A 25,736-nucleotide genomic window follows, 5' to 3' on the forward strand; every position below is an offset into this window, starting at 1 on the left:
AGTAAGTGATGAGGTAGATGAAGGCTTGATCACTGGTGGTTGAGAAATGGCAGAATATGTAGGACACCATAAAATGACATTCGGTGAGAGGAGATTGGAGAGCTTAGCTTGGGGTAAGGACATAGAGGAACTTATAAATGAGGATGAGGATTTTGAACTTGATGCATTGGGGAAAAGGGACAGTGGTAATAGGTGAGTGGGCCTTAGTATGGTATAGGATGTGGATACCGTAGGAACATAGGACTTAGACGCAGTAGTAAGCCATTCAGCCCTTTGAGCCTTCTCCACCATTCAATAAGATCATGGATGATCTGATTGTGGTCTCAACTCCTCTTTCCTGTGTGCCCCCATAACCCTTGACTCCCTTGTCTATCAAAAATCTATCTAGCTCAGCCTTGGTTAAATTCAATGATCCAGTTGCTTTGCTTTCTGGGGAAGAGAATTCCACACACCGATGACCATCCGAAAGTAAAAAAACTCTCATATCTGCCTTAAAAAGCTTCAGATGAGTTGGGGTTTATGTGGGGTGGAGCTCAATGGATGGACATTGAGAAGTTCAACCTGGAATCACAGAAGTATAGGTAAGGATTCAGTGAAAGTGAGAGTGAGGTAAGAATGGGGATGAGAGATGTTACAGAGATAAATTTAAGCAGCCTTGGTGACAGAAAATAACATTGTGCAAGTATATGATTGTATATTCTTTTCTAATAGGTAAATGAATCCAAAGCCCAATTGTCTTGAATCTTTAGCCATTTTCTGACTCATAAAAAATTCATATTACAGCAATTTGAAATATGATTAAAGATTTTTTTTCTCATATCAATCAACTCATCCAGCAAATATGTAATGGTTTCTTAGCAATGACTGATACAGTCTGACTATCTTGGCCCATCTGTTGTCAGTATGACCAATGTATTAATGATCCAAAATACAACCTTGCTAAGACATTCTTGGGAATATCTGAAAGCTGGCAGTAGCCCATTTAATTAGTTGCTGAAAAAAGACATGCTGCTGAAGTTTTTCATCTTGCACTCATCAGGACAGATGCAAGAGTTCAAAATTTCAAAGGGCACAATAATTTATATTGCATAAGAACAGGGTGCTGATTGGTTGGAAAGTGGACTCTGATTGCTTGAGCCTTTGCCTTGAGGATGATGATGATGAAAATCTTCTACAGCATGTCTCTTTTTTCAGCAATACTCAAGCTCTGTACTACCAAGTGACTATTTATTTAATCAGTTTTACAGCAGAGTTAAAATAATATGAATCAGAAAATCTAGTATATAGTTAATGCGAAGGGTGATTTTGATAGATTTTGACAGATAGGCTTTACTTATGGTTAGTTTTGTACTTACTGTTCTCCCATCCGATTATAGTGGGGCACGAAGAGTGTTGTGTAGCACGGGATTGCGACTCAGCCCATACTATAAGTGGAGGGGAGAATGGTAAGTATAAACATTAGAACATACAAAATAAGTCAACAGGTACTGTGAAATAATAAATTTGTGAACACACCTTTAAATAGAAACATCATATTGATTAGTGCATTATTTTAAAGAGTGTTTATGGAAGTGCATCTACAACAGTAATACTATAAAGTTCTATATGCAAAGCAAAAATGCTCATATTCCCTAACACAATGGGAGGCACCACCTGATTAACAATGGAATGATTTTTAGTGCCTAAAGGTAGTAAGCTTCATTTGAATATCATATTCTGCAATTGTCCAATTCTCATGTATCTGCTGATGAAAGGTATACACAACATTTGGTTCTGATAGATTTCAAGGGCTGGGACTAGCCAAGCTGTTATTCTGTGATTCTGGCTAAGATCTGTGTAAATGAGCTCTGAATTTAAAAGTATGTAACCTGAAGAGTAGATAGCCTTTGCATGTTAAAATTTCAAGTGTATTGTTTTTAAAAGATTGAACTATATTCATTTGTAACCAGCAGGATGGGAAGGATTGGCTACAGAGTTCAGTACCATTATTTAAAATAGGTGTGCTGACCTGCAGCATGGAAGGGATAGTAAGCCTTTTATACAGATGTGAAGAAACAAGAGGAATCCTTTCACCAGCATTCAACAAAAGATTAGTTTTAGCTCAAAAGTAGCATAAGATTAGTCATGGAATTTCATAGTCAGTTTGATTTTTATGCAATTAGTGTAATTTTATTAACTCAAGAGTTAAATGCATATAGTATTTGAAAGAACTCTTATTGATAGAGCACCTTTCACAACATCAGGATGTCCCAAAGCATTTTACAGCCAATTAAGCATTTTTTGAAGCGTAGGTACTGTTGTGAGTAGGACACACAGCAGCCAATTTGCAGACAACAAGGGTTCACAAACAGCAATGTGATAATAGGAACATAGGAAATAGGAGCAGGAGTAGGCCATTCGGCCCCTTGAGCCTGCTCCACCATGCAACTAGGTCATGGCTGATCTTGTACCTCAATGCCATTTTTTTGAATTACTCCCATATCCCTGGGTACCTTTAATATCTAGAAATTTATCGATCTTTGTCTTGAATATGCTTAATGACTGAGCTGCCACAGCCCTCTGGGGTACAGAATCCCAAAGATTCACCACCCTCAGATATTGGTTGAGGGATTACCATTGGTTGGGGCACCGAGGAGAATTCCTCTGCTCTTCCATGTAATCTTTATGCCCACTCGCCACTGAGAGGGCAGACAACGTCTCAGTTTAGCATCCCATCTGCAATCCATCACCTCTGACAGTGCAGCATTCCCTCACTACTGTGCTGGGAATGTTGGCCTAGATTCTGTGCTCAGGTCTCTGGTATTGAGGGCACTACCCACTGAGCCACAGTTAACGTTTGATACGGTTGCTTCTCTTGCTCACCAAAAGAAATATGTGGTTCTTTGCAAAGCTTTATTTAATTCAAACCAGCAGAACTGGATGAAGAAAAGAAAAGGCAGGAAAAGATTAACTTACTTCCAGTTGGAATCAAGTCCCTATCAGGGTTGAACAGTTTGTACCCATAATGTTTCTCCAGCACATCTGGTAAGATCTCCTGAGCAAAACGTTCTTCCTCTGTGGTTTCTTGGCCCCACTGATCAGGGTCAACTTTGGTGTATGACAGATATGCATCATAATCTTTGTTCTCTGAAAAATAATTCACATTTTTTTTTACCTGAATGGACTTTCCATTATTATTGTGTTACTTCCTTTTCATGACTGAGAAACATCATTAATTAGAATCAATTGATCACTAAATCCAACAACCCTGGAACTAATTCTTCTAAAACAGAAATCACAAACTGTTATTTTTGTGAAAGAGGCAGTGAAAAAGATCAATGCACTGAGTTGATCAATGTTAGCGTATTTGAAACAGAACATAACATCATTCACTTCACAGAAAACATTATTTTTAGGATTACTTTAATCGCCCAACCTTTTAGCCTTTGAAAGTATTTGCAAGAGTACAAAGTTACTTTTGTGGAGTCTCCTATGGGGTAGATTATAACTGTGCAAATGTGTAAAGTGGATGTTAGCGAGTTAATCAACAAAAATAACAAGAAGTAAAACAGGCTATCATCTGGCTATTACCCACATTATGTGTTTGCACCTCAATATGTCTTCAATCCAAAAGCAAGTCAAAATTCAAAATCCTTACTGAATTCACAAGTTACTCTATCTAACTGAAAACTCAATGATATCATGATATCACCTTGATATCACCTGTTCTGCATTGAAATGCTATTGATTCCATTTGAGATAGTTAAATTGCATTATGCTTAAAGATGACTGTCACGAAACTTTAACAGGATTGAATTATTGTGTGCCAAATGGAACATTGTTTTGATTGTTACTTGAAACAGGAGCTATAGCTGTCAGCAAATTAATTAGTTATAAATAATCTTTATAATCTTGAATACATAGATTGTTTCATATTGCTCTATGGGGATGAATTAAAGTACCTTGATCAATTTATTTAAATTGATATGCCTAATGAAGAACATATTAAGATTTGCAACAAATGAATTAATCTAATGCAGAAAAAGATAAGGCTGAAACATTTGCTACAATCTTCAGCCAGAAATGCCTAGTGGATGATCCATCTTGGCCTCTTCCGGAGGTCCCCAGCATCACAGATGCCAGTCATCAGCCAATTCAATTCACTACATGGGCTATCAAGAAATGGCTGAAGGCTCTGGATAGTGCAAAGGCTATGGGCCTTGACAATATTCCCACAATAGTACTAAAGATTTGGGCCAGAATTTTACCCTCGGTACATGCACAAACATAATATGATGCATGGTGACACTGGGCGTGTGTCCCGACATCATCATACTTTGTTCGATGGGTGCGCTACAGAGTCAGCTGCATGCCCGCTGATAATTGAAAGGCCTATTAAGGCCATTAATGAGCTCATTATGTTGAAATTTACTGTTTATCCAACCTAATGGTTGGCAGGCAGGCGAAAAGGCCAAGCAGCCTTTAATTTTTTTTTAGGAAACTTCATCCATGAGCTGGATGAGGTTTCCTAAAGCTAATACAAATTAAATAAAAACATTATTTTGAAATTAAAAGCATGTTGCATCTCATGTGACACAATCACATGAGGGGACATGTTTCATTAAGTTTTTAATGTCCTTATTTATTTATTTAAAAAGCATTTCAATCTCCCTGAGGCACGGAGCTGCCGCAGGGAGATTGAAGCGCTCTTTCGTGCACATGCATGAACTGCGCGCCTGGCCCGCTCTCCCTCATTCCCCCACCAGTGCATGTAGCGTTCAGCGCTGCCGCTCACAATCCACACAGGGTGGGCCTTAATTGGCCTGATTGTGGGTGGCAGTCGGCTCCCTGGCCACCCCCACCTGCTCCCGGCCGACGAGGAAAAAATTCGAGCCTTGTGCTCCTGAACTTGCTGCACCCCTAGCCAAGCTGTTTCAGTACAGCTACAACACTGGCATCTACCTGGCTATGTGGAAAATTGCTCAGGTATGTCCTGTACACAAAAAGCAGAACAAATCCAACCTGGCCAATTACCACTCCATCAGTCTTCATCATCAGTAAAGTAATGGAAGGGGTCATCAACAGTGCTATCAAGCAGCACTTGCTTAGCAATAACCTGCTCACTGACGGCAAGTTTGGGTTCCATCAGGGCCATTCAGTTCATGACCTCATTACAGCCTTGGTTCAAACATGGACAAAAGAGCTGAACTCCCGAGGTGAGGTGACAGTGACTGCCCTTGAGATCAAGGCTGCATTTGACTGAGTGTGGCATCAAGGAGCCCTAGCAAAACTAGAGTCAATGGGAATCAGGGGGAAAACTCTCCTCGGGTTGGACTCATACCTAGCATAAAGGAAGATGGTTGTGGTTGTTGGAGGTCAGTCAGCACTGCATGAGTTCCTCAGGGTAGTGTCCTAGGCCCAACCATCAGTGACCTTCCTTCCATCATAAGGTCAGAAGTGGGGATGTTCACTGATGATTGCACAAAGTTCAGCATCATTTGCAACTCCTCAGATACTGAAGCAGTCCATGTCCAAATGCAGCAAGACCTGGACAATATCCAGGCTTGGGCTGACAAGTGGCAAGTGACATTCACGCCACACAAGTGCCAGGCAATGACCATCTCCAACAAGAGAGAATCCAACCATCGCCCCTTAATGTTCAATGATATTACCATCACTGAATACCCCACTACCAACATCCTGGGAGTTACCATTGACCAGAAACTGAACTGGACTAGCCACATAAATGCTGTAGCTACAAGAACAGGTCAGAGGTATTTTATGCACCAGTTCAAAAGGTATCAAGTCAAAATTGTCTTTATGTTAACAAAAGGATGAGTTTGTGCCACTTAGTTTAGTATATTCCTCCCTAGTGCTGTTCAGCATCACAACGTATCTAGTATTTTAATAACTGTAATATTACAGAAAACATATTAGTGGTAAAAGAAATTTAATACTGATTGTAGTTATTGATGACAAAAAACATTTGCATTGTTTAATGATTTGTTAAGTTTTGGTGTTATTTGGATCAAATCACAAACAAAAGCAAGACTAAAGCAAAGCAGCAATATCAAATCCCTTTTGCTATTTTCATGACAATCTTAACCTAAAACACATTGGGATGATTTTATACATACACCCAAAGTGGATGTAAAGTTGATGGTGTCTCCATTCCTTCTGCCCAAACCTTCTGTGAAAGTCCCCGACATTTATAGGTTCAGGTGTCATTATATTAAAAATATGAAATTATTTATTTGCTGCTATTACAACACTTAACATAGAAATAGACAGGAAATTTAGAGGAGATGATTCGTTCCATCGTGTAGGTGTCAAGACATGCTGTCATAAGAATCCAGACAATCGAGTGACATGGTTCTTACAAATAAGTCCTTACCTCCATCTAGTTCATCTGCTCCAAAATGATTGCGATAAAATAGCATGATATCTATCTTATAACATTTGTACACAGTCACCAGACAGACCAGCAGCAAAAGGATAGCCCCCAATCCACCCGCAAGTTCCACAGTGTACATCAGTTCTGGAATGAAAGAAAACAAGGCCAGCTGGGTGAGAAATGCAGAAAACCAGGAAGTATCTGCAAATGGAGTATGCAATTGATGTGTAAACTTCATCCTCTTATGTGTGGTTAAACATTGTATTCTGATCTTTGTAGACTTAAGTCAAAGTTTGGAGTTTTCCAGTGGAAATTTACTTTACCAAAGTTGCATTTAACTTCGAATCAAATTCTCATCAAAGCTACTTTCCTCTTTTAGAATATTGGATACCTGTACTGAGTAACAAAGCCATATGACATCTTGAACAATCTTCCCCGCGCTTTCTCCTCTTAAAATTTATCCCAAACTCTCAGTTCCTCCGAATCTGACCTCTTGTGCATCACCTTTTTTTAATCCCACCATTTGCAGCCATACCTTCAGTTGCTTCGGCCCAGTCCTCTGCAATTCTTTCTCTGAGCCCTTCTAATTCTCCACTTCTTTCTCTTGTGAGATCTTCTTAATTTATAAAAGGCTAGCAGGGCTTTGGGAGGTGTGTCTCCCATTCACTGTGGCCTCCTGCAATTTGTTTGATCAAATTTGGGAATTAGAAAGGAATTTTCCCATTTCCCCCCCCGAATATATATTTTTTAAAGAACGTTTTTCTTACTTCTCCCAAGAGATTGTACAGCTGCTTGAATGGAGGTTGGAAATTATCAGATGCAGCAGAAGGTAGTGCATGTATCCACTGACAATGCAGATGTCTGCAGTGAGTGTACTGGATGGAACTTAGGGTGCTTGAAGGAGAGCAACACCTAGCAGTAATCACCCTCGGGAGTAAAATAATGAAGAGCTGATGTTGCAGAATGTACAGCTGCCACAATGCTGCTTACAGAAGCTCATTTCTAAAACATGTCTTCACTGATCACTGCCGCCAGGTTTACATAGATACTGTAATGAGGAAATTTATACTGTATAAAACGATGCTCTAGTCGGCCTAAAGGGATTACTTCCTCGATATCAAAAAGTATAATGCCATGAGCTCCTACAACAGATTGGTGAGTGTTTGATGCTATCAATTTCAAGCACACACTTAGCAATGGTTATACAAACAATAATAATAGCCCTTCCATTGTAATAAATTTTAGCTGGTTTCGCTTTTTGCACCATGGATGGAATCAGTTACAATTTTTACAGAAGGCTGTAATATATTTTTATGATGTTATACCTGCAGGCTTCTTAGCATATAATTTGTAGTATGGTAGTGATTTCACTGAATCTTCATTCTTTTTAATTTTTTTTAGATATCCAAGGACCCTGCACTATCCAGAGCTCAGAGGACAGATGGGGGCTCTTGTTTATTCGTCTCCACCAAAATTTTATATGGAAGAGGGATCGCGTTTCCCCCTATTTTCCTGATTAAGAGTATCAAAAAATGACTGCAGTGTTATAGAGCCTTTCATGACATCAGGACATTCAAAAACACTTCACCTTCAATAAAGTACTTTTGAAGTGCAGCTAGAGTTCTAATGCTGGAAATGCAGCCACAATTTGCACACAGCAAAGTCCCACAAAAAAGCAGTATGATATTGGCCAGTTGATCTGCTTTTTAAGTGCTCTTGGTTGAGGGATAAATATTGGTTAGGACACAGGGGGAGAATTCCTTGCTATTATGCAAAATAGTGCTATGGGATCTTTTATACCTACCTACCAGGTGGGCCTGGGTTTATTTAATTTCTCATCTAACAGATGGCACCATTGATAATGTAGTACATCTTTATTATTGTATTGGAGTGTCAGTCCAGTCTCTGGAGTATTTCTTGAACCCACAATCTTCTGACTCAGAGGAAAGTGTGCTACCAATAAACTACAGGTGACATAACTTTTGTCACCTTTTCTGCTGTCTTTATGCGCTCCTGAAGCATGAGGAACTGTTTGGCCAAGCATACCTTCAAACACTGAGTTAAATATGATGTGGTTTGAATTATTTTCTTCGTTTCTATTTCAAATAAAAAATAGAAAAATGCCTTAGCAAGGGAATGTTCAGAGTTTCTGTTTCCCAGACCTCTGTTTATGCTGGTTTGTTATCAGTCATTACAGTGCACCAGGATGGATCTCCCTTCAATCTTCCCTTCGGCCTGTGGAGGAATACCAATTCTCCAGAAACTTTAGCTGAGATCAGAAACTCATAGTGAGGAGAACTGCCAAAATCTACACCCTCCTCCTATTGCATGGCATAGAACAATTTATGCTAATCTAACACCGCCTGCCATTAGATGGTTTAGTACGGTTTCACGCACACAGATGGATTAACATTCAAAAGAACTCATTCCAATGCGAGTCTGACATAATAGCAGAATATCTCAATTAGACTCTCACTGAACCTAATGCATTTCCATTCCCAATTAAACCACCTTTAAAGTCCAATTAGATTGCACCATTAAGCATGGACTATTCTGTGTTGAATCTCCAAGATCACTAACTAACTGGAGTCATTTTATTTTACACACTTATAACTCTAAAATAATGTATGGTAAATAATGAAACAAATTAAACTATTTGTAAAGAATGCATGAGAATTCAGTCTTTGCATCTTCTAGTATACATCAGAAATATTTATACTGTATAGGGTATACAATATTATGTTATTGAACCATTTTTAAAATAATTTTAGTAAAATTATTATGTATGAATACAAATGAAAAATAGTGTTCAGTTACATTGTATCTGTTATATCAAACAGTTACTCAAACATTAACGAATATTGTATTTTCATTCTTCTCCCAACATACACTTACCCAAATCAATCAGCCCTGGGAAACTTAAACCACGTACCTTCACTCATTGTATTTGCAGGTAAAAAATCATCTCATTGCTCAGCAGAATGCTAGCTCTGAAGTTATAAGCCCCGTAAATTGTGTTAAACACTGAAAATGTTTCTAATGGCTTGTATAGAAATACTACTGGATGTTTACTGCAAAACTCTAAATAGATGTCTGAATAGATATATATACTTCGACAAAAGTTAATTTGAAAAAAATCTAGAAATGTCTTCTTTTCAGCTAAACTCTTAGCTGCAAGAATGTAACAAATGCCTCAAGTTAAAGAAATACTCCAGGTTGGAAGTCTGTGATTTCTTTCATGCAAATAAATTCTCTGTATGTCTAAATCTGTATCATGATTTTGGCTTAAACATTTTCTATGTGGTGCCTCGATCAGTGATTGTGGCCATTTTGTTGTTGCCATATCGTCAACAAATTGCTGAAATATTCATTTTCACAGCATAGTCTAAACCCTAGCACCCCAATCACACATGTTTTTGAGTGCAGTGGTGGAGAGGAGGAGTAGGGATTTAGGCAGTAAGCAGGCTCGAGACTGGGAAACATTACAGCCTTAATTTGGATTGGATGATTGATTGAACTTCAAGGGAGTTCATGTGAGATACCTGGCAAAATAGAAACTTGTGGAAGTACTTATGCAGAGCTATGCTTTAAGGGATTAAATAGGTTGGCGAAAGTTCAGGAAAGGTAGTAGTCTCTGGGAGGAGCAAATTTTATGGGGCAAATGAACCTTTTTTGTTTATGTTCTTGTGCTTTCAGTTTTTTAAATAGTTAAGGGAATAAACCAAACAGTAATAAAGCGTGAGAAAAACAGACTTTGTAAACATCTTTAAGTCTAAGGATTTTTTTTTAAGATTTTAGCGAGATCATTGAATTCAAAAGAAATCCAGTGTTTGAAAAGCACTCTTCATAATTGCCCTCACAAATTCCCTTTAACTTAACTAGATAACATTGTTTTCTACAACCTGTAAAGGGAATCTAGTCTTCCTAAAAAAAGCTTGCAAGCATCCTAACAACTTCATTCGTGATAGGGAAGATAACATAAATTAACATATTACAACAATTTAAACTTATTGTACCAAGAAAGAGTGCTGATGCTTCCATTTCATCAGCTTTACAGAGTAGCAGACATTCTTGCAGTTCCAATATGAGAGTTCCGTTTTTAATCTGGCTAGCTGTGAGGTCTCTCATCAAAGGAGGAGGCAATGCCCATTTTCTAATTAATATTTTCAAGCAACTAAAAATTCATTTGGTGAAGTACACTGAGAATGTAATTTTGCTATCAGGAATGGAAAAAAAAATAGTCAGTTACAATGTACATGCAATAATGATCCTTTAACACATCCTGAGCAGCTAATGAGACATCTAGCTGGCATAAATGTTGGGAAAATTAATAAATTCAGCTGCAAAGTCCATAATTTATACAGGAAGCGAATTAATAGAGAAAAGACCAATTTACAGGCCAGGCCTTGGACGCATCATATTGAGGTATATGAACAGGATTCAGAGCCCTACAATACAGAACACATAATGAACATGCAGTGAGATACAATATACAATTAACTTATAGTTACCAACCCTTGGGTTGGTAGGGCCAGAACCTTCTGTTCTGGAGTCTAAGTTCACTGGTGGGCTGGGACGTGGGAGTAATTTCCACTGCAGGGTTGCTGGGGTTGGGAGGGGGGGTTGAGACGGTGGACCACATGCGATCTTGTGCTGTTTAGAGTATTAAATATGCATCCGCAAGGAGCTTGCTAATTTTCGCTGACAGGACAGGAAATTGCTATATCCTCCATTATCTCATGGGGTCAAAAGTCCAGGTGCCATATTTAAAGGACATCCAGACAGCCTGTACTATCCCTTCCACCTTTCCTCTCTTTCTTGGTCACTCATGCAATTTGCACTGCTACCACCTGTTCTGAAGCATAAGCTGTCATTTACAGACCCTCCCCAAAGAGGACGATGCAGGGGCAACTCACCGTTAACATGGAACAAGTCTACCTCGCCAAATGCCTGCCACTTATATGCAGTCGTAAAAGTGAACATTCTAATTTCTCATTGGCGGGGAACTTAATTTGGAGGGAGAACTTAATTCCGGTGAGCTGGCCTTTTAATGAGCATGAATGACATTCTATAACAAGCAAAAGGGCTTCGCGAAATTGTTCTTCAGAGAGCTCAGCCTGCCTTTAGAGTCCTGAGAACTTAATTGCTGAAGCTCATCCCGCAGGTGGAAACTGACTTTTGGTTTCATGACAAATTAAGTTGCCCTGCTCGCCAAGCTTCCCACTGCTGGTGGGACCGGAAGATACCACCCTAGGTCTCTGGTGGCCACCAAAGGGTTGCTCCAGTCTTCAAATGAAGGAATTTTGAGCCTTACTATTTTTGATCTTACTATTTTTTAACTTTTCGCTAATGTTTATTGAACAATTTTTGGAGAGCTAAGAATTCTCAAACCAGTAGTGCATGTCTGTTTTTTTAAGGAAATCAATGGGCAGAGGAAAAAATGGCCAATGAGTCCAAATTCAGGTGGTTTGTGATTATTTTGGATCTTCCTTCAGTGGCAAATGTATTTAAAATGCTGAAATGTATAGGCCTGAGTCCTCCGAGCAGCAGCAGCAACCATCATTGGATTGCTTCTACTTTTCTGTACCACAGTGAAGCTCCGCACTTTTTGGTGGATCTTCTGATCCCGGCTTCTTCATGGGTGGGGTTGCTGAGGTGTGAGTAAGGTGGGTGAGGTGAGTGGGTAGGGTGGCAGCTGAGTAGGACGTAAGCTGGGTAGGGTGGTAGCTGGGTAGGGTGGCAGGTGAATGAGGTGGTAGAGTGGCAGTTAGTGAGGTGAGTAGGTGGGTCAGGGGCTGATCGAGTCAGGTCAGGAGGGGCTGTCAGGTTGGGGGCTAGTCAGGTTTGGTTGGAGGGGAGTTGGGGGTCAGTGGCGTGTCAGGAGAGTCTGGAGGGAGTCAGGTTGTGGGGGCTAGTCAGGTCAGATTGTGGGGGTCATCGGAGGTCGGGGAGAGGAGTGGGGACATTGGGGAGGGGAGTTGGGGGAGGTCGAGGAGGGAATTGGGGGTCAGTTGTATAGTTACCCAGGAGTTAGGCTAGGATTTTTCTGTCTAATATTTCCTGAGTAGCTATCCAGGTAAGTAAATCGGAGCTGTCTAAAGTCTCTGACTCTAGCTCAGAGTCGGAGATTTTTTTGGAGGGTCAGGGGGAGCAGGGGAATTGCCCTTCGAAAGTTCAAACTTTTTGGGCAATTCTCAATGCGTCGAGATTTCTGTGTGGTCCCGATGGGCATCTTGGGGCATATGTCTGACCCCCAACCATCTAGAGACTGCAAGATCTGGGCTGTTCAATTTAATCTGATGAACTACTGAAAAATAAACAACCATCCATATTCAGCTGGATTTAAACAATGACCTTTTGTGGTGAAAGTTCACTGGATCAGCACATATTATAAGAATGTACAAAAATTCAAATTGCTTCTTTCAGGGAAGAGTGTTCTGAAACTATGGGAGCACAGAGCTCTGATGAATCCCTTGGGGGATCTGCATCAGGGGTTCAATGAACATTGCTTAAAAACAATCATTAACAGAAAGACCTGCTGTTAACTGATAATGTTACAGTGTTTATTGGCTATGAATGGCCCTCAAGATAGAAACAGTAGGACAAGTGCCCTACAATTCAAAGCAAATTATGTGCAGCATTCTGCCAGTTGATAACTTCAGTGAAATCTCAGCAAGCAGCTGGACAATACATGATTTACAAGGGAAGGAACCAGAGTTCTGCATTCAAATTTTTGAAACACACTCTTACCCAAAAAGGCCCTTCACATAACACATAAGTCAGGATTTTAAAAAATAGTGAATTATTTGCAGAATACGGTTGACTCCAAAAATGTTCACCAAGCACTGCAGTTACCAAGAGCAGAAATTGCATGGAAACACTGGGGGCGGAGCAAAACAGTAATTACAATCAAACTAGCGGTGCTCAGCATTTCACTTGCATTTCCCCCACATCTGTCCTTGGCTTGCTGCATTGTTCCAGTGAAGCTCAATGCAAAAACAGAATTACCTGGAAAAACTCAGCAGGTCTGGCAGCATCGGCGGAGAAGAAAAGAGTTGACGTTTCGAGTCCTCATGACCCTTCGACAGAACTTGAGTTCGAGTCCAGGAAAGAGCTGAAATATAAGCTGGTTTAAGGTGTGTGTGTGGGGGGCGGAGAGATAGAGAGACAGAGAGGTGGAGGGGGTTGGTGTGGTTGTAGCGACAAACAAGCAGTGATAGAAGCAGATCATCAAAAGATGTCAACAACAATACTACAATAGAACACATAGGTGTTAAAGTTAAAGTTGGTGATATTATCTAAACGAATGTGCTAATTAAGAATGGATGGTAGGGCACTCAAGGTATAGCTCTAGTGGGTTTTTTTTTTTATTTTTTTTTTTTTAAATAATGGAAATAGGTGGGAAAAGGAAAATCTTTATAATTTATTGGGAAAAAAAAGAAGGGGGAAACAGAAAGGGGGTGGGGATGGGGGAGGGGACTCACGACCTAAAGTTGTTGAATTCAATATTCAGTCCGGAAGGCTGTAAAGTCCCTAGTCGGAAGATGAGGTGTTGTTCCTCCAGTTTGCGTTGGGCTTCACTGGAACAATGCAGCAAGCCAAGGACAGACATGTGGGCAAGAGAGCAGGGTGGAGTGTTAAAATGGCAAGCGACAGGGAGGTTTGGGTCATTCTTGCGGACAGACCGCAGGTGTTCTGAAAAGCGGTCGCCCAGTTTACGTTTGGTCTCTCCAATGTAGAGGAGACCACATTGGGAGCAACGAATGCAGTAGACTAAGTTGGGGGAAATGCAAGTGAAATGCTGCTTCACTTGAAAGGAGTGTTTGGGTCCTTGGACGGTGAGGAGAGAGGAAGTGAAGGGGCAGGTGTTGCATCTTTTGCGTGGGCAAGGGGTTGTGCCATAGGAGGGGGTTGAGGAGTAGGGGGTGATGGAGGAGTGGACCAGGGTGTCCCGGAGGGAGCGATCCCTACGGAATGCCGATAAGGGGGGTGAAGGGAAGATGTGTTTGGTAGTGGCATCATGCTGGAGTTGGCGGAAATGGCGGAGGATGATCCTTTGAATGCGGAGGCTGGTGGGGTGATAAGTGAGGACAAGGGGGACCCTATCATGTTTCTGGGAGGGAGGAGAAGGAGTGAGGGCGGATGCGCGGGAGATGGGCCGGACACGGTTGAGGGCCCTGTCAACGACCGTGGGTGGAAAACCTCGGTTAAGGAAGAAGGAGGACATGTCAGAGGAACTGTTTTTGAATGTAGCATCATCGGAACAGATGCGACGGAGGCGAAGGAACTGAGAGAATGGGATGGAGTCCTTACAGGAAGTGGGGTGTGAGGAGCTGTAGTCGAGATAGCTGTGGGTGTCGGTGGGTTTGTAATGGATATTGGTGGACAGTCTATCACCAGAGATTGAGACAGAGAGGTCAAGGAAGGGAAGGGAAGTGTCAGAGATGGACCACGTGAAAATGATGGAGGGGTGGAGATTGGAAGCAAAATTAATAAATTTTTCCAAGTCCTGACGAGAGCATGAAGCAGCACCGAAATAATCATCGATGTACCGGAGAAAGAGTTGTGGAAGGGGGCCGGAGTAGGACTGCAACAAGGAATGTTCCACATACCCCATAAAGAGACAGGCATAGCTGGGGCCCATGCGGGTACCCATAGCCACACCTTTTATTTGGAGGAAGTGAGAGGAGTTGAAGGAGAAATTGTTCAGCGTGAGAACAAGTTCAGCCAGACGGAGGAGAGTAGTGGTGGATGGGGATTGTTCGGGCCTCTGTTCGAGGAAGAAGCTAAGGGCCCTCAGACCATCCTGGTGGGGGATGGAGGTGTAGAGGGATTGGACGTCCATGGTGAAGAGGAAGCGGTAGGGGCCAGGGAACTGGAAATTGTTGATGTGACGTAAGGTGTCAGAGGAATCACGGATGTAGGTGGGAAGGGACTGGACAAGGGGAGAGAGAAGGGAGTCAAGATAACGAGAAATGAGTTCTGTGGGGCAGGAGCAAGCTGAGACGATCGGTCTACCGGGGCAGTTCTGTTTGTGGATTTTGGGTAGGAGATAGAAGCGGGCCGTCCGAGGTTGGGCAACTATCAGGTTGGAAGCTGTGGGAGGGAGATCCCCAGAGGAGATGAGGTCAGTGACAGTCCTGGAAACAATGGCTTGATGTTCAGTGGTGGGGTCATGGTCCAGGGAGAGGTAGGAGGAAGTGTCTGCGAGTTGACGCTCAGCCTCCGCGTGGTAGAGGTCAGTGCGCCAGACAACAACAGCACCACCCTTGTCAGCGGGTTTGATGACAATGTCAGGGTTGGACCTGAGAGAATGGAGTGCAGTAAGTTCAGAGAGAGACAGGTTAGAATGGGTGAGAGGAGCAGAGAAATTGAGACGACTAATGTCCCGCCGACAGTTCTCAATGAAAAGATCGAGAGAAGGTAAGAATCCAGAGGGAGGGGTCCAGGTGGAGGGAGAATATTGAAGATGGGTAAAAGGATCCGTTGAACTGGGAGAGGACTCCTGCCCAAAGAAGTGAGCCCGGAGACGAAGACGGCGGAAGAAGAGTTCAGTATCATGCCGAGCCCGAAATTCATTGAGGTGAGGGCGTAAGGGTATGAAACTAAGTCCTTTGCTGAGCACTGAACGTTCAGCATCGGAGAGGGGAAGGTCAGGGGGTATAGTGAATACACGGCTGGGGTTGGGATTGGAAGATGGGGTGGGGACGGAGGGACAGGCAGGGGTGGAGGGTCCTAGATGGGTGTTGGTGTCGATGAGTTGCTGGAGCTTGCGTTCCTTAGCACTTGAGAGAAAGAGAAAAAGTTTCTTGTTGAGGCGTCGGATGAGCCGAAGGATAAAATGAAACCATGACCCCACCACTGAACATCAAGCCATTGTTTCCAGGACTGTCACTGACCTCATCTCCTCTGGGGATCTCCCTCCCACAGCTTCCAACCTGATAGTTGCCCAACCTCGGACGGCCCGCTTCTATCTCCTACCCAAAATCCACAAACAGAACTGCCCCGGTAGACCGATCGTCTCAGCTTGCTCCTGCCCCACAGAACTCATTTCTCGTTATCTTGACTCCCTTCTCTCTCCCCTTGTCCAGTCCCTTCCCACCTACATCCGTGATTCCTCTGACACCTTACGTCACATCAACAATTTCCAGTTCCCTGGCCCCTACCGCTTCCTCTTCACCATGGACGTCCAATCCCTCTACACCTCCATCCCCCACCAGGATGGTCTGAGGGCCCTTAGCTTCTTCCTCGAACAGAGGCCCGAACAATCCCCATCCACCACTACTCTCCTCCGTCTGGCTGAACTTGTTCTCACGCTGAACAATTTCTCCTTCAACTCCTCTCACTTCCTCCAAATAAAAGGTGTGGCTATGGGTACCCGCATGGGCCCCAGCTATGCCTGTCTCTTTATGGGGTATGTGGAACATTCCTTGTTGCAGTCCTACTCCGGCCCCCTTCCACAACTCTTTCTCCGGTACATCGATGATTATTTCGGTGCTGCTTCATGCTCTCGTCAGGACTTGGAAAAATTTATTAATTTTGCTTCCAATCTCCACCCCTCCATCATTTTCACGTGGTCCATCTCTGACACTTCCCTTCCCTTCCTTGACCTCTCTGTCTCAATCTCTGGTGATAGACTGTCCACCAATATCCATTACAAACCCACCGACACCCACAGCTATCTCGACTACAGCTCCTCACACCCCACTTCCTGTAAGGACTCCATCCCATTCTCTCAGTTCCTTCGCCTCCGTCGCATCTGTTCCGATGATGCTACATTCAAAAACAGTTCCTCTGACATGTCCTCCTTCTTCCTTAACCGAGGTTTTCCACCCACGGTCGTTGACAGGGCCCTCAACCGTGTCCGGCCCATCTCCCGCGCATCCGCCCTCACTCCTTCTCCTCCCTCCCAGAAACATGATAGGGTCCCCCTTGTCCTCACTTATCACCCCACCAGCCTCCGCATTCAAAGGATCATCCTCCGCCATTTCCGCCAACTCCAGCATGATGCCACTACCAAACACATCTTCCCTTCACCCCCCTTATCGGCATTCCGTAGGGATCGCTCCCTCCGGGACACCCTGGTCCACTCCTCCATCACCCCCTACTCCTCAACCCCCTCCTATGGCACAACCCCTTGCCCACGCAAAAGATGCAACACCTGCCCCTTCACTTCCTCTCTCCTCACCGTCCAAGGACCCAAACACTCCTTTCAAGTGAAGCAGCATTTCACTTGCATTTCCCCCAACTTAGTCTACTGCATTCGTTGCTCCCAATGTGGTCTCCTCTACATTGGAGAGACCAAACGTAAACTGGGCGACCGCTTTTCAGAACACCTGCGGTCTGTCCGCAAGAATGACCCAAACCTCCCTGTCGCTTGCCATTTTAACACTCCACCCTGCTCTCTTGCCCACATGTCTGTCCTTGGCTTGCTGCATTGTTCCAGTGAAGCCCAACGCAAACTGGAGGAACAACACCTCATCTTCCGACTAGGGACTTTACAGCCTTCCGGACTGAATATTGAATTCAACAACTTTAGGTCGTGAGTCCCCTCCCCCATCCCCACCCCCTTTCTGTTTCCCCCTTCTTTTTTTTCCCAATAAATTATAAAGATTTTCCTTTTCCCACCTATTTCCATTATATAAAATAAAAAAAAAAAAAAAAAAAAAAATAAAAAAAAAAAAAAACCCACTAGAGCTATACCTTGAGTGCCCTACCATCCATTCTTAATTAGCACATTCGTTTAGATAATATCACCAACTTTAACTTTAACACCTATGTGTTCTATTGTAGTATTGTTGTTGACATCTTTTGATGATCTGCTTCTATCACTGCTTGTTTGTCGCTACAACCACACCAACCCCCTCCACCTCTCTGTCTCTCTATCTCTCCGCCCCCCACACACACACCTTAAACCAGCTTATATTTCAGCTCTTTCCTGGACTCGAACTCAAGTTCTGTCGAAGGGTCATGAGGACTCGAAACGTCAACTCTTTTCTTCTCCGCCGATGCTGCCAGACCTGCTGAGTTTTTCCAGGTAATTCTGTTTTTGTTTTGGATTTCCAGCATCCGCAGTTTTTTTGTTTTTATTTTTGAAGCTCAATGCAAACTGGAGGAACAGCACCTCATCTTCCGACTAGGCACTTTACAGCCTTCCGGACTGAATATTGAGTTCAACAACTTTAGATCTTGAACTCCCTCCTCCATCCCCACCCCCTTTCCGTTTCTCCCCCCTCCCTTTTGTTTTTTCCAATAATTTATATAGATTTTTCTTTTCCCACCTATTTCCATTATTTTTAAATGTATTCCACCCATGGTTTATTTCACCTCACCCCCACTAGAGCTACCTTGCTCGTTCTGCTCTCCAATCTTAATTAGCACATTCTTTTAGATAATATCACCATCTTCAACACTTCTTTGTTCTTTTGTCTGTGACATCTTTTGGTTATCTCCTCCTATCACTGCTTGCTTGTCCCAACAACCACCCCCCACCTTCTTCCCCCCCCTCCCCCAACCAGGTTATATTTCACCCCTTTCCTATTTCTACTTAGCTCTGTTGAAGGATCATGAGGACTCGGAAATGTCAACTGTACTCTTCTCCACCGATGCTGCCAGACCTGCTGAGTCTTTCCAGGTATTTTTTGTTTTGGATTTCCAGCATCCGCAGTTTTTTGTTTTTATCCCTGTGTTTAATTGACTGCCACTTCTCTTCAAGAAATGCCTACCTTGAAGAAGTTTTGTTCTACTCTCCGTCAGGATTTTCGATTCTCTCTTCTGCTTTGTTCACCTTCATCGCTTTCCATTTCTCTCCTGGTGTTTGACAAGGTGTTTACTAAAACCCGCTTTCACAGCCATATCTCCTTTCTCAGTGACTGTCTCCGTCTCCGACTTACCCCACGTGGATTTCAACTGAAATTCCACCCCTCATGTTTTGAACCCACCCAGGATTACAGATATCTCTGGGACATACAACCTTCCTCGGATTGCTGTTCCTGTCGCATTCTGAGATCCACACTCAGTGCCATGCGCCGCCATATGAACACACTTGACCTCTCCATCCAGCAGCACTGGCGCACCCTTTTCCAAAGCTGCACATGCCCCCAGTTTAATTTTATTCTTCGTCTCATCCGACGCCTCAACAAGAAACTTTTTCTCTTTCTCTCAAGTGCTAAGGAACGCAAGCTCCAACAACTCATCGACACCAACACCCATCCAGGACCTCCACCCCTGCCTGTCCCTCCGTCCCCACCCCATCTTCCAATCCCAGCCCCGGCCGTGTATTAACTATACCCCCTGACCTTCCCCTCTCCGATGCTAAACGTTCAGTGCTCAGCAAAGGACTTAGTTTCATACCCTTACGCCCTCATTTCAATTAATTTCGGGCTCAGCACGATGCTGAACTCTTCTTCTGCCGCCTTCGTCTCCGGGCTCATTTCATTGGGCAGAAGTCCTTTCCCCGTTCAATGGATCCTTTTACGCACCTCCAATATTCTCACTCCACCTGGACCCCTCCCTCTGGATTCTTACCTTCTCTTGATCTTTTCATTGAGAACTGTCGACGTGACATTAATCGTCTCAATTTCTCTGCTCCTCTCACCCATTCTAATCTCTCTCTCTCTGAACTTACTGCATTCTCTCAGGTCCAACCCTGACATTGTCATCAAATCCGCTGACAAGGGTGGTGCTGTTGTTGTCTGTCGGACTGACCTCTACCTCGCGGAGGCTGAGCGTCAACTCGCAGACACTTCCTCCTACCTCTCCCTGGATCATGACCCCACCACTGAACATCAAGCCATTGTTTCCAGGACTGTCACTGACCGCACTTCCTTTGGAGATCTTCCTTCCACAGCTTCCAACCTGATAGTTGCCCAATCTCGGACGGCCTGCTTCTATCTCCTACCCAAAATCCACAAACAGGACTATCCCGGCAGACCGATCGTGTCAGCCTGTTCCTGCCCCACGGAACTCATTTCTCGCTATCTTGACTCCCTTCTCTCTCCCCTTGTCCAGTCCCTTCCCACCTACATCCGTGATTCCTCTAACACCTTACGTCACATCAACAATTTCCAGTTCCCTGGCCCCAATCACCTCCTCTTCACCATGGACATCCAATCCCTCTACACCTCCATCCCCCTCCAGGATGGTCTGAGGGCTCTCGGCTTCTTCCTCGAACAGAGGCCCGAACAATCCCCATCCACCACTACTCTCCTCCATCTGGCTGAACTTGTTCTCACACTAAACAATTTCGCCTTTAACTCCTCTCACTTCCTCCAAATAAAAGGTGTGGTTGTGGGTACTCGTATGGGCCCCAGTTATGCCTGTCTCTTTATGGGATATGTGAAACATTCCTTGTTCCAGTCCTACTCCAGCCCCCTCCCACAACTCTTTCTCCAGTACATCGATGATTACTTCGATGCTGCTTCATGCTCTCATCGGGACCTGGAAAAATTTATTAATTTTGCTTCCAGTCTCCACCCCTCCATCATTTTCACGTGGTCCATCTCTGACACTTCCCTTCCCCTTCCCTTCCTTGACCTCTCTGTCTCAATTTCTGGTGATAGACTGTTCACCAATATCCATTACAAGCCTACCAACTCCCACAGCTACCTCGACTACAGCTCCTCACACCCCGCTTCCTGTAAGGACTCCATCCCATTCTCTCGGTTCCTTCGCCTCCGTCGCATCTGTTCTGATGATGCTACCTTCAAAAACAGTTCCTCTGACATGTCCTCTTTCTTCCTTAACCAAGGTTTTCCATCCACGATAGTTGACAGGGCCCTCAACCGTGTCCAGCCGATCTCCCGCTCATGCTCCCTCATGCCTTCTCCTCCCTTCCAGAAACATGATAGGGTCCCCCTTGTCCTCACTTATCACCCCATCAGCCTCCGCATTCAAAGGATCATCCTCCACCAACTCCAGCATGATGCCACCACCAAACACATCTTCCCTTCACCCGCACTGGTGGCATTCCGTAGGGATCGTTCCCTCCGTGACACCCTGGTCCACTCCTCCATCACCCCCTACTCCTTAACCCCCGCCTACGGCACCTCCCAATGCAAACGCAAAATATGCAACGCCTGCCCCTTTACTTCCTCTCTCCTCACCGTCCAAGGGCCCAAACATTCCTTTCAAGTGAAGCAGCATTTCACTTGCATTTCCCCCAACTGAGGCTACTGCATTTGTTAGTCCCAATGTGGTTTCCTCTACATTGGAGAGACCAAACGCAGACTGGGCGACCGCTTTGCAGAACACCTTCGGCCTATCCACAAGCATGACCCAGACCTCCCTATCGCTTGCCATTTTAACACTCCACCCTGCTCTCTTGCCCACATGTCTGTCCTTGGCTTGCTGCATTGTTCCAGTGAAGCTCAATGCAAACTGGAGGAACAGCACCTCATCTTCCGACTAGGCACTTTACAGCCTTCCGGACTGAATATTGAGTTCAACAACTTTAGATCTTGAACTCCCTCCTCCATCCCCACCCCCTTTCCGTTTCTTCCCCCTCCCTTTTGTTTTTTTCCACTAATTTATGTAGATTTTTCTGTTTCCACCTATTTCCATTATTTTTAAATATATTCCACCCATGGTTTATTTCACCCCACTTCCACTAGAACTACTTGCTCATCCTGCTCTCCAGTCTTAATTAACACATTCTTTTGGATAATATCACCACCTTCAACACTTCGTTGTTCTTTTGTCTGTGACATCTTTTGGTTATCTCCTCCTATCACTGCTTGCTTGTCCCAACAACCCCCCTCCTCCCTTCTTCCCCCCCTCCTCTTTAAACCAGCTTATGTTTCACCCCTTTCCTATTTCTACTTAGTTCTGTTGAAGGGTCATGAGGAATCGAAACGTCACCTGTACTCTTCTCCACCGATGCTGCCAGACCTGCTGAGTTTTTCCAGGTATTTTTTATTTTTTGTGATCAAATTAACGTAAGCTCACTGCTTCCAGTAAAGTAACAGAAGGATTTAATGCGAACAAGTTGAATGATTGATGATATTGCAACTGGCAGGTTGAAACTGTTCATGGGTTTTATGTATTTGTACAAATATTTTTACATGTGTTGATGACATTGTCCCCTTAAGATTTCTGAAGAACCCGATAGACAATTAATTTTTCTCTATTCCATGTTATAAATAACATTTCTTTGTAGAGTTTAGGCAAATTATTTTTATTGGCTGTGAAAAGTAACATTGCTTATCATGTAAAATAATAGCAGTGACATTCAATGGGCCAAACCACATCCTGAAATGTAATAATGTACGATGATCTTGAGCTGCTGATCGCTACCCATGTGTGAAAGGAGCAGCTACAATCTGCGGAAATTGTTTATGGACTCCAAAAACTCTATCTTGATTACTTATCACTGAGAAGTGACAAGGCTTCCCATCATTCTGCAACATATCATTCATCAAACAAACACTGTGTTCAGAAGGACAAATTATCACCATTTGTCAATACCATGATCTTGAGTTTAAGCAGAAAATGTCCCTCTTGTTACAAAACTAAACAAAAATGAAGAAGTTCCATACATTTAAATGATGGATTGGAGTCATCCCCAAACAGCTCAATGCCTCAGGAAATGTAACCCACAATATAAATGCAGCCACATACCAACAGGCGGGCAACAGCCATGTCCTCAGTGGCATCTCTTATCCTATTATAAGAAAGCATATAATTGATCAGTGCCTTCTTTTGTCCTCCAGCCTGGCTAAGCAACAGTTGCTTAAGAGGAAGCATATTATTAGATCAATGGTAATAGCAACCATGCCACAATCAGCCACACAGAGATGGGAACAGTAAATGAAGTACATGAATGCTTCTCTGCATGTAATATTTGTAATCATTTTATATGAAGAAATGATCTGCTCACTGACCAGAACACAGCTTAGGATACAGGGGGCATTGATTCAGAAGTGTTGGTAGCTATCTTCAGTCACATCATAATTTGAAGCTTTTAAAACTACACGGAAATAATTTCTGGTTTATCAAGGACACTACCTTTTGAAATGTGTTCTGAGAGGTAGTAAAATGCACTGCATAGTTATTATCATTACATGTGACCTTCCAGCCATGAAGTACAGCACATTTATTAGCAAATGAATACCAGGACTGCAGTTCATATACAGTAAAATAAATCTTTTTTAAAATTTGAATAGGGCATAAAAGTAATTTATCCTCTAATATATAAATAATCTGATGCACTAAGATGCAAAGTACACTATATAAAACACTGAAGCAGGGAAGGTATAAAATCTCTAACTCAAATATTAAATGGTGCATTAGATTAAGAGAATACAACATTTAATATTGTTAGCCTCACCGTTATTTCTACAGTAGAATCTGGCCCATAGTGTTCCCACCATTGTAAGTGAATTTGACAATTTTTCTCCACTGTAATATTTGTGGGACTTTACTGCTCCCTCATTCTTTGGAATTTCTATTAGCTGGCCTTTCTAGAAAATGGAATTGTGAAGGACACAGCTGGCTACCACAAATCAAATAACTGTCCTTGGTACTTAGTGCAAGAAACTGTTGACATATCCAAGCACCTGAACCTTCCTCTCAGCAATCTAACTGCTTCCTCGATGTAATTTCTGGTTCTAAAATATATTTCATTGCAGCACTAAATTGTGGTAGAGGTGCCCTATGAAGCCAAGTGATGAACCATTGGAGGAGCAGATACTCTTTGTCAGCCAGCAGCCAATTTAGCACTTGCTCTCAATAACGAAATAGGGCAGGCATGCTAGACTGCTGGAGCATAAAAGTATCATGACAGCTTCTAACATAATGTGCATCACCATACAGGAATCTGTCTCTCTAATCACCTATTAACTGTAAATTTAAAGAATGAAAACCTTTTCAATTGATGTAATTTGGGGAACACATTGCCATAAATGCAATCAATAGACTGAAAGTCCCTGGAGAATCCTGTGACTTTGTAAAAGTTGATAACCCTTTCATTCATCTGCTTAGGATTACTGTCAAACTGAGCTGCATTGGCAAGGTATTTGTAACTTGCTTGATGGAATTATGCACATTGAATTAATTGATCTGGCAGAAGTCTCCAGTGGTTGCTTGAAATGAGTTGCAGGACACAAGTCCATGTTGTTGTGACCTTCTCCAGCAATATGGGAGTAGTCTGAGCCATTGACAAGCCTTAAGATCTGATTGCAGCAGTGAACAGTGCTCTTCCAAAGCTTTGTGCCTGAATCAGTCTCCTCAAACATAACTCATGAGAAAGACTCAGGAATAACTGCCTGGGCCAACCTGTCCTGCTGATTGGCTTCCTGAACTGCCTCCTGCTGATCCTTTTGTTTTCCTTCTTGTGCAAAGGGATTCACATAGGGAGCCCTCATTTTTCAAGATCAGCAACATATGTCCTAATTTGTCCTCAAAACAACACTCTGCACAAGGGGTAAGGCAGGGAAATTGTAGCCAAAGGGTTTACAGTTGAACAAAAACATTTCTTTTTAATCTGCTGCAGTCAATGGAAAACTGCTAGCACAATTAAAACTACAGTGGTTGACCTTTAAGGAACCCCAATTCACCTTGTCTAGCTGGTTCTCAGAAGAACACTTGTTTTGTGCAGGCACTTTATTAGCAGAACTGATGGAAAAATGGAAATCATGGAATTTAGGAAGGATGATATTGCCATATGCAAGCCCTTCAGGCACAGGTACAAGGGCCAAATGGCTTTCTTCTATGATTAAATGCTTAAGTTAGTGGCCATTTCTTCAGTCTGTGATTAACTCCATCAAAATTTATGATGTGCTGTGAATGGGCTGGAGCCGCAACTCCCCCCCACCCCCCTCACTACCCCACCCCCACCCCCAATCCCACCCACCAAGTGCAGGCACAACTGACATTTTCAACCTCCCCAGTCCGCTGGGGCCTCCTGTTTAACAGCAACAGGTATTAGATAATCACATTCCATTTGAATACCATATTTGCTTCCATGAAGAAACTAACCTTTATTAATGCTGCAGTGAACAATTCCTTTTCAACATAGCTGCAGGACACTGAATAATGTCCACTCAGTGATTAAAGAATTTACCAATTTTAACATAATACATACTTTTCTGGTACTGAACAATTGCTATTCCAACACCTACAGAAAATAGGTAATTGTATTTTGACAAATACAACAAAAACTTATATTTATATAGCGGTTTTAATGTAATAAATGTTCCAATGTGCAGTACAAGTGTTAGCAAACTAAAATATTACACCAAGTCGCATAAGGAGACATTAGGTCAGATGACTTAAAAGTTGGTCTAAGAGGTAGGTTTTAAGAAGTGTCTTAAAGGAGGAAAGAGAGATAGTGAGGTGGGTAGATTTAGGAAGGAATTTCCAGAGC

General features: G+C 42.9%; 1 protein-coding gene across 1 annotated transcript in view; it reads right to left on the reverse strand.

Annotated features, from left to right (window-relative positions):
• Positions 1-25,736, reverse strand: part of il1rapl1b (interleukin 1 receptor accessory protein-like 1b) — an 826,675-nt gene that overhangs the window by 12,758 nt on the left and 788,181 nt on the right. The window contains exons 8-9 of the mRNA XM_041210892.1: positions 6,374-6,517; positions 2,956-3,126 (exon numbers count right to left, since the gene is read on the reverse strand). Coding sequence (XP_041066826.1) covers positions 2,956-3,126; positions 6,374-6,517 — 315 coding nt within the window. The remainder of the gene's footprint in view (positions 1-2,955; positions 3,127-6,373; positions 6,518-25,736) is intronic.

The sequence above is a fragment of the Carcharodon carcharias genome, chromosome 18 (genome assembly GCF_017639515.1).
Source record: "Carcharodon carcharias isolate sCarCar2 chromosome 18, sCarCar2.pri, whole genome shotgun sequence".
Classification (NCBI taxonomy): Eukaryota; Metazoa; Chordata; class Chondrichthyes; order Lamniformes; family Lamnidae; genus Carcharodon; species Carcharodon carcharias.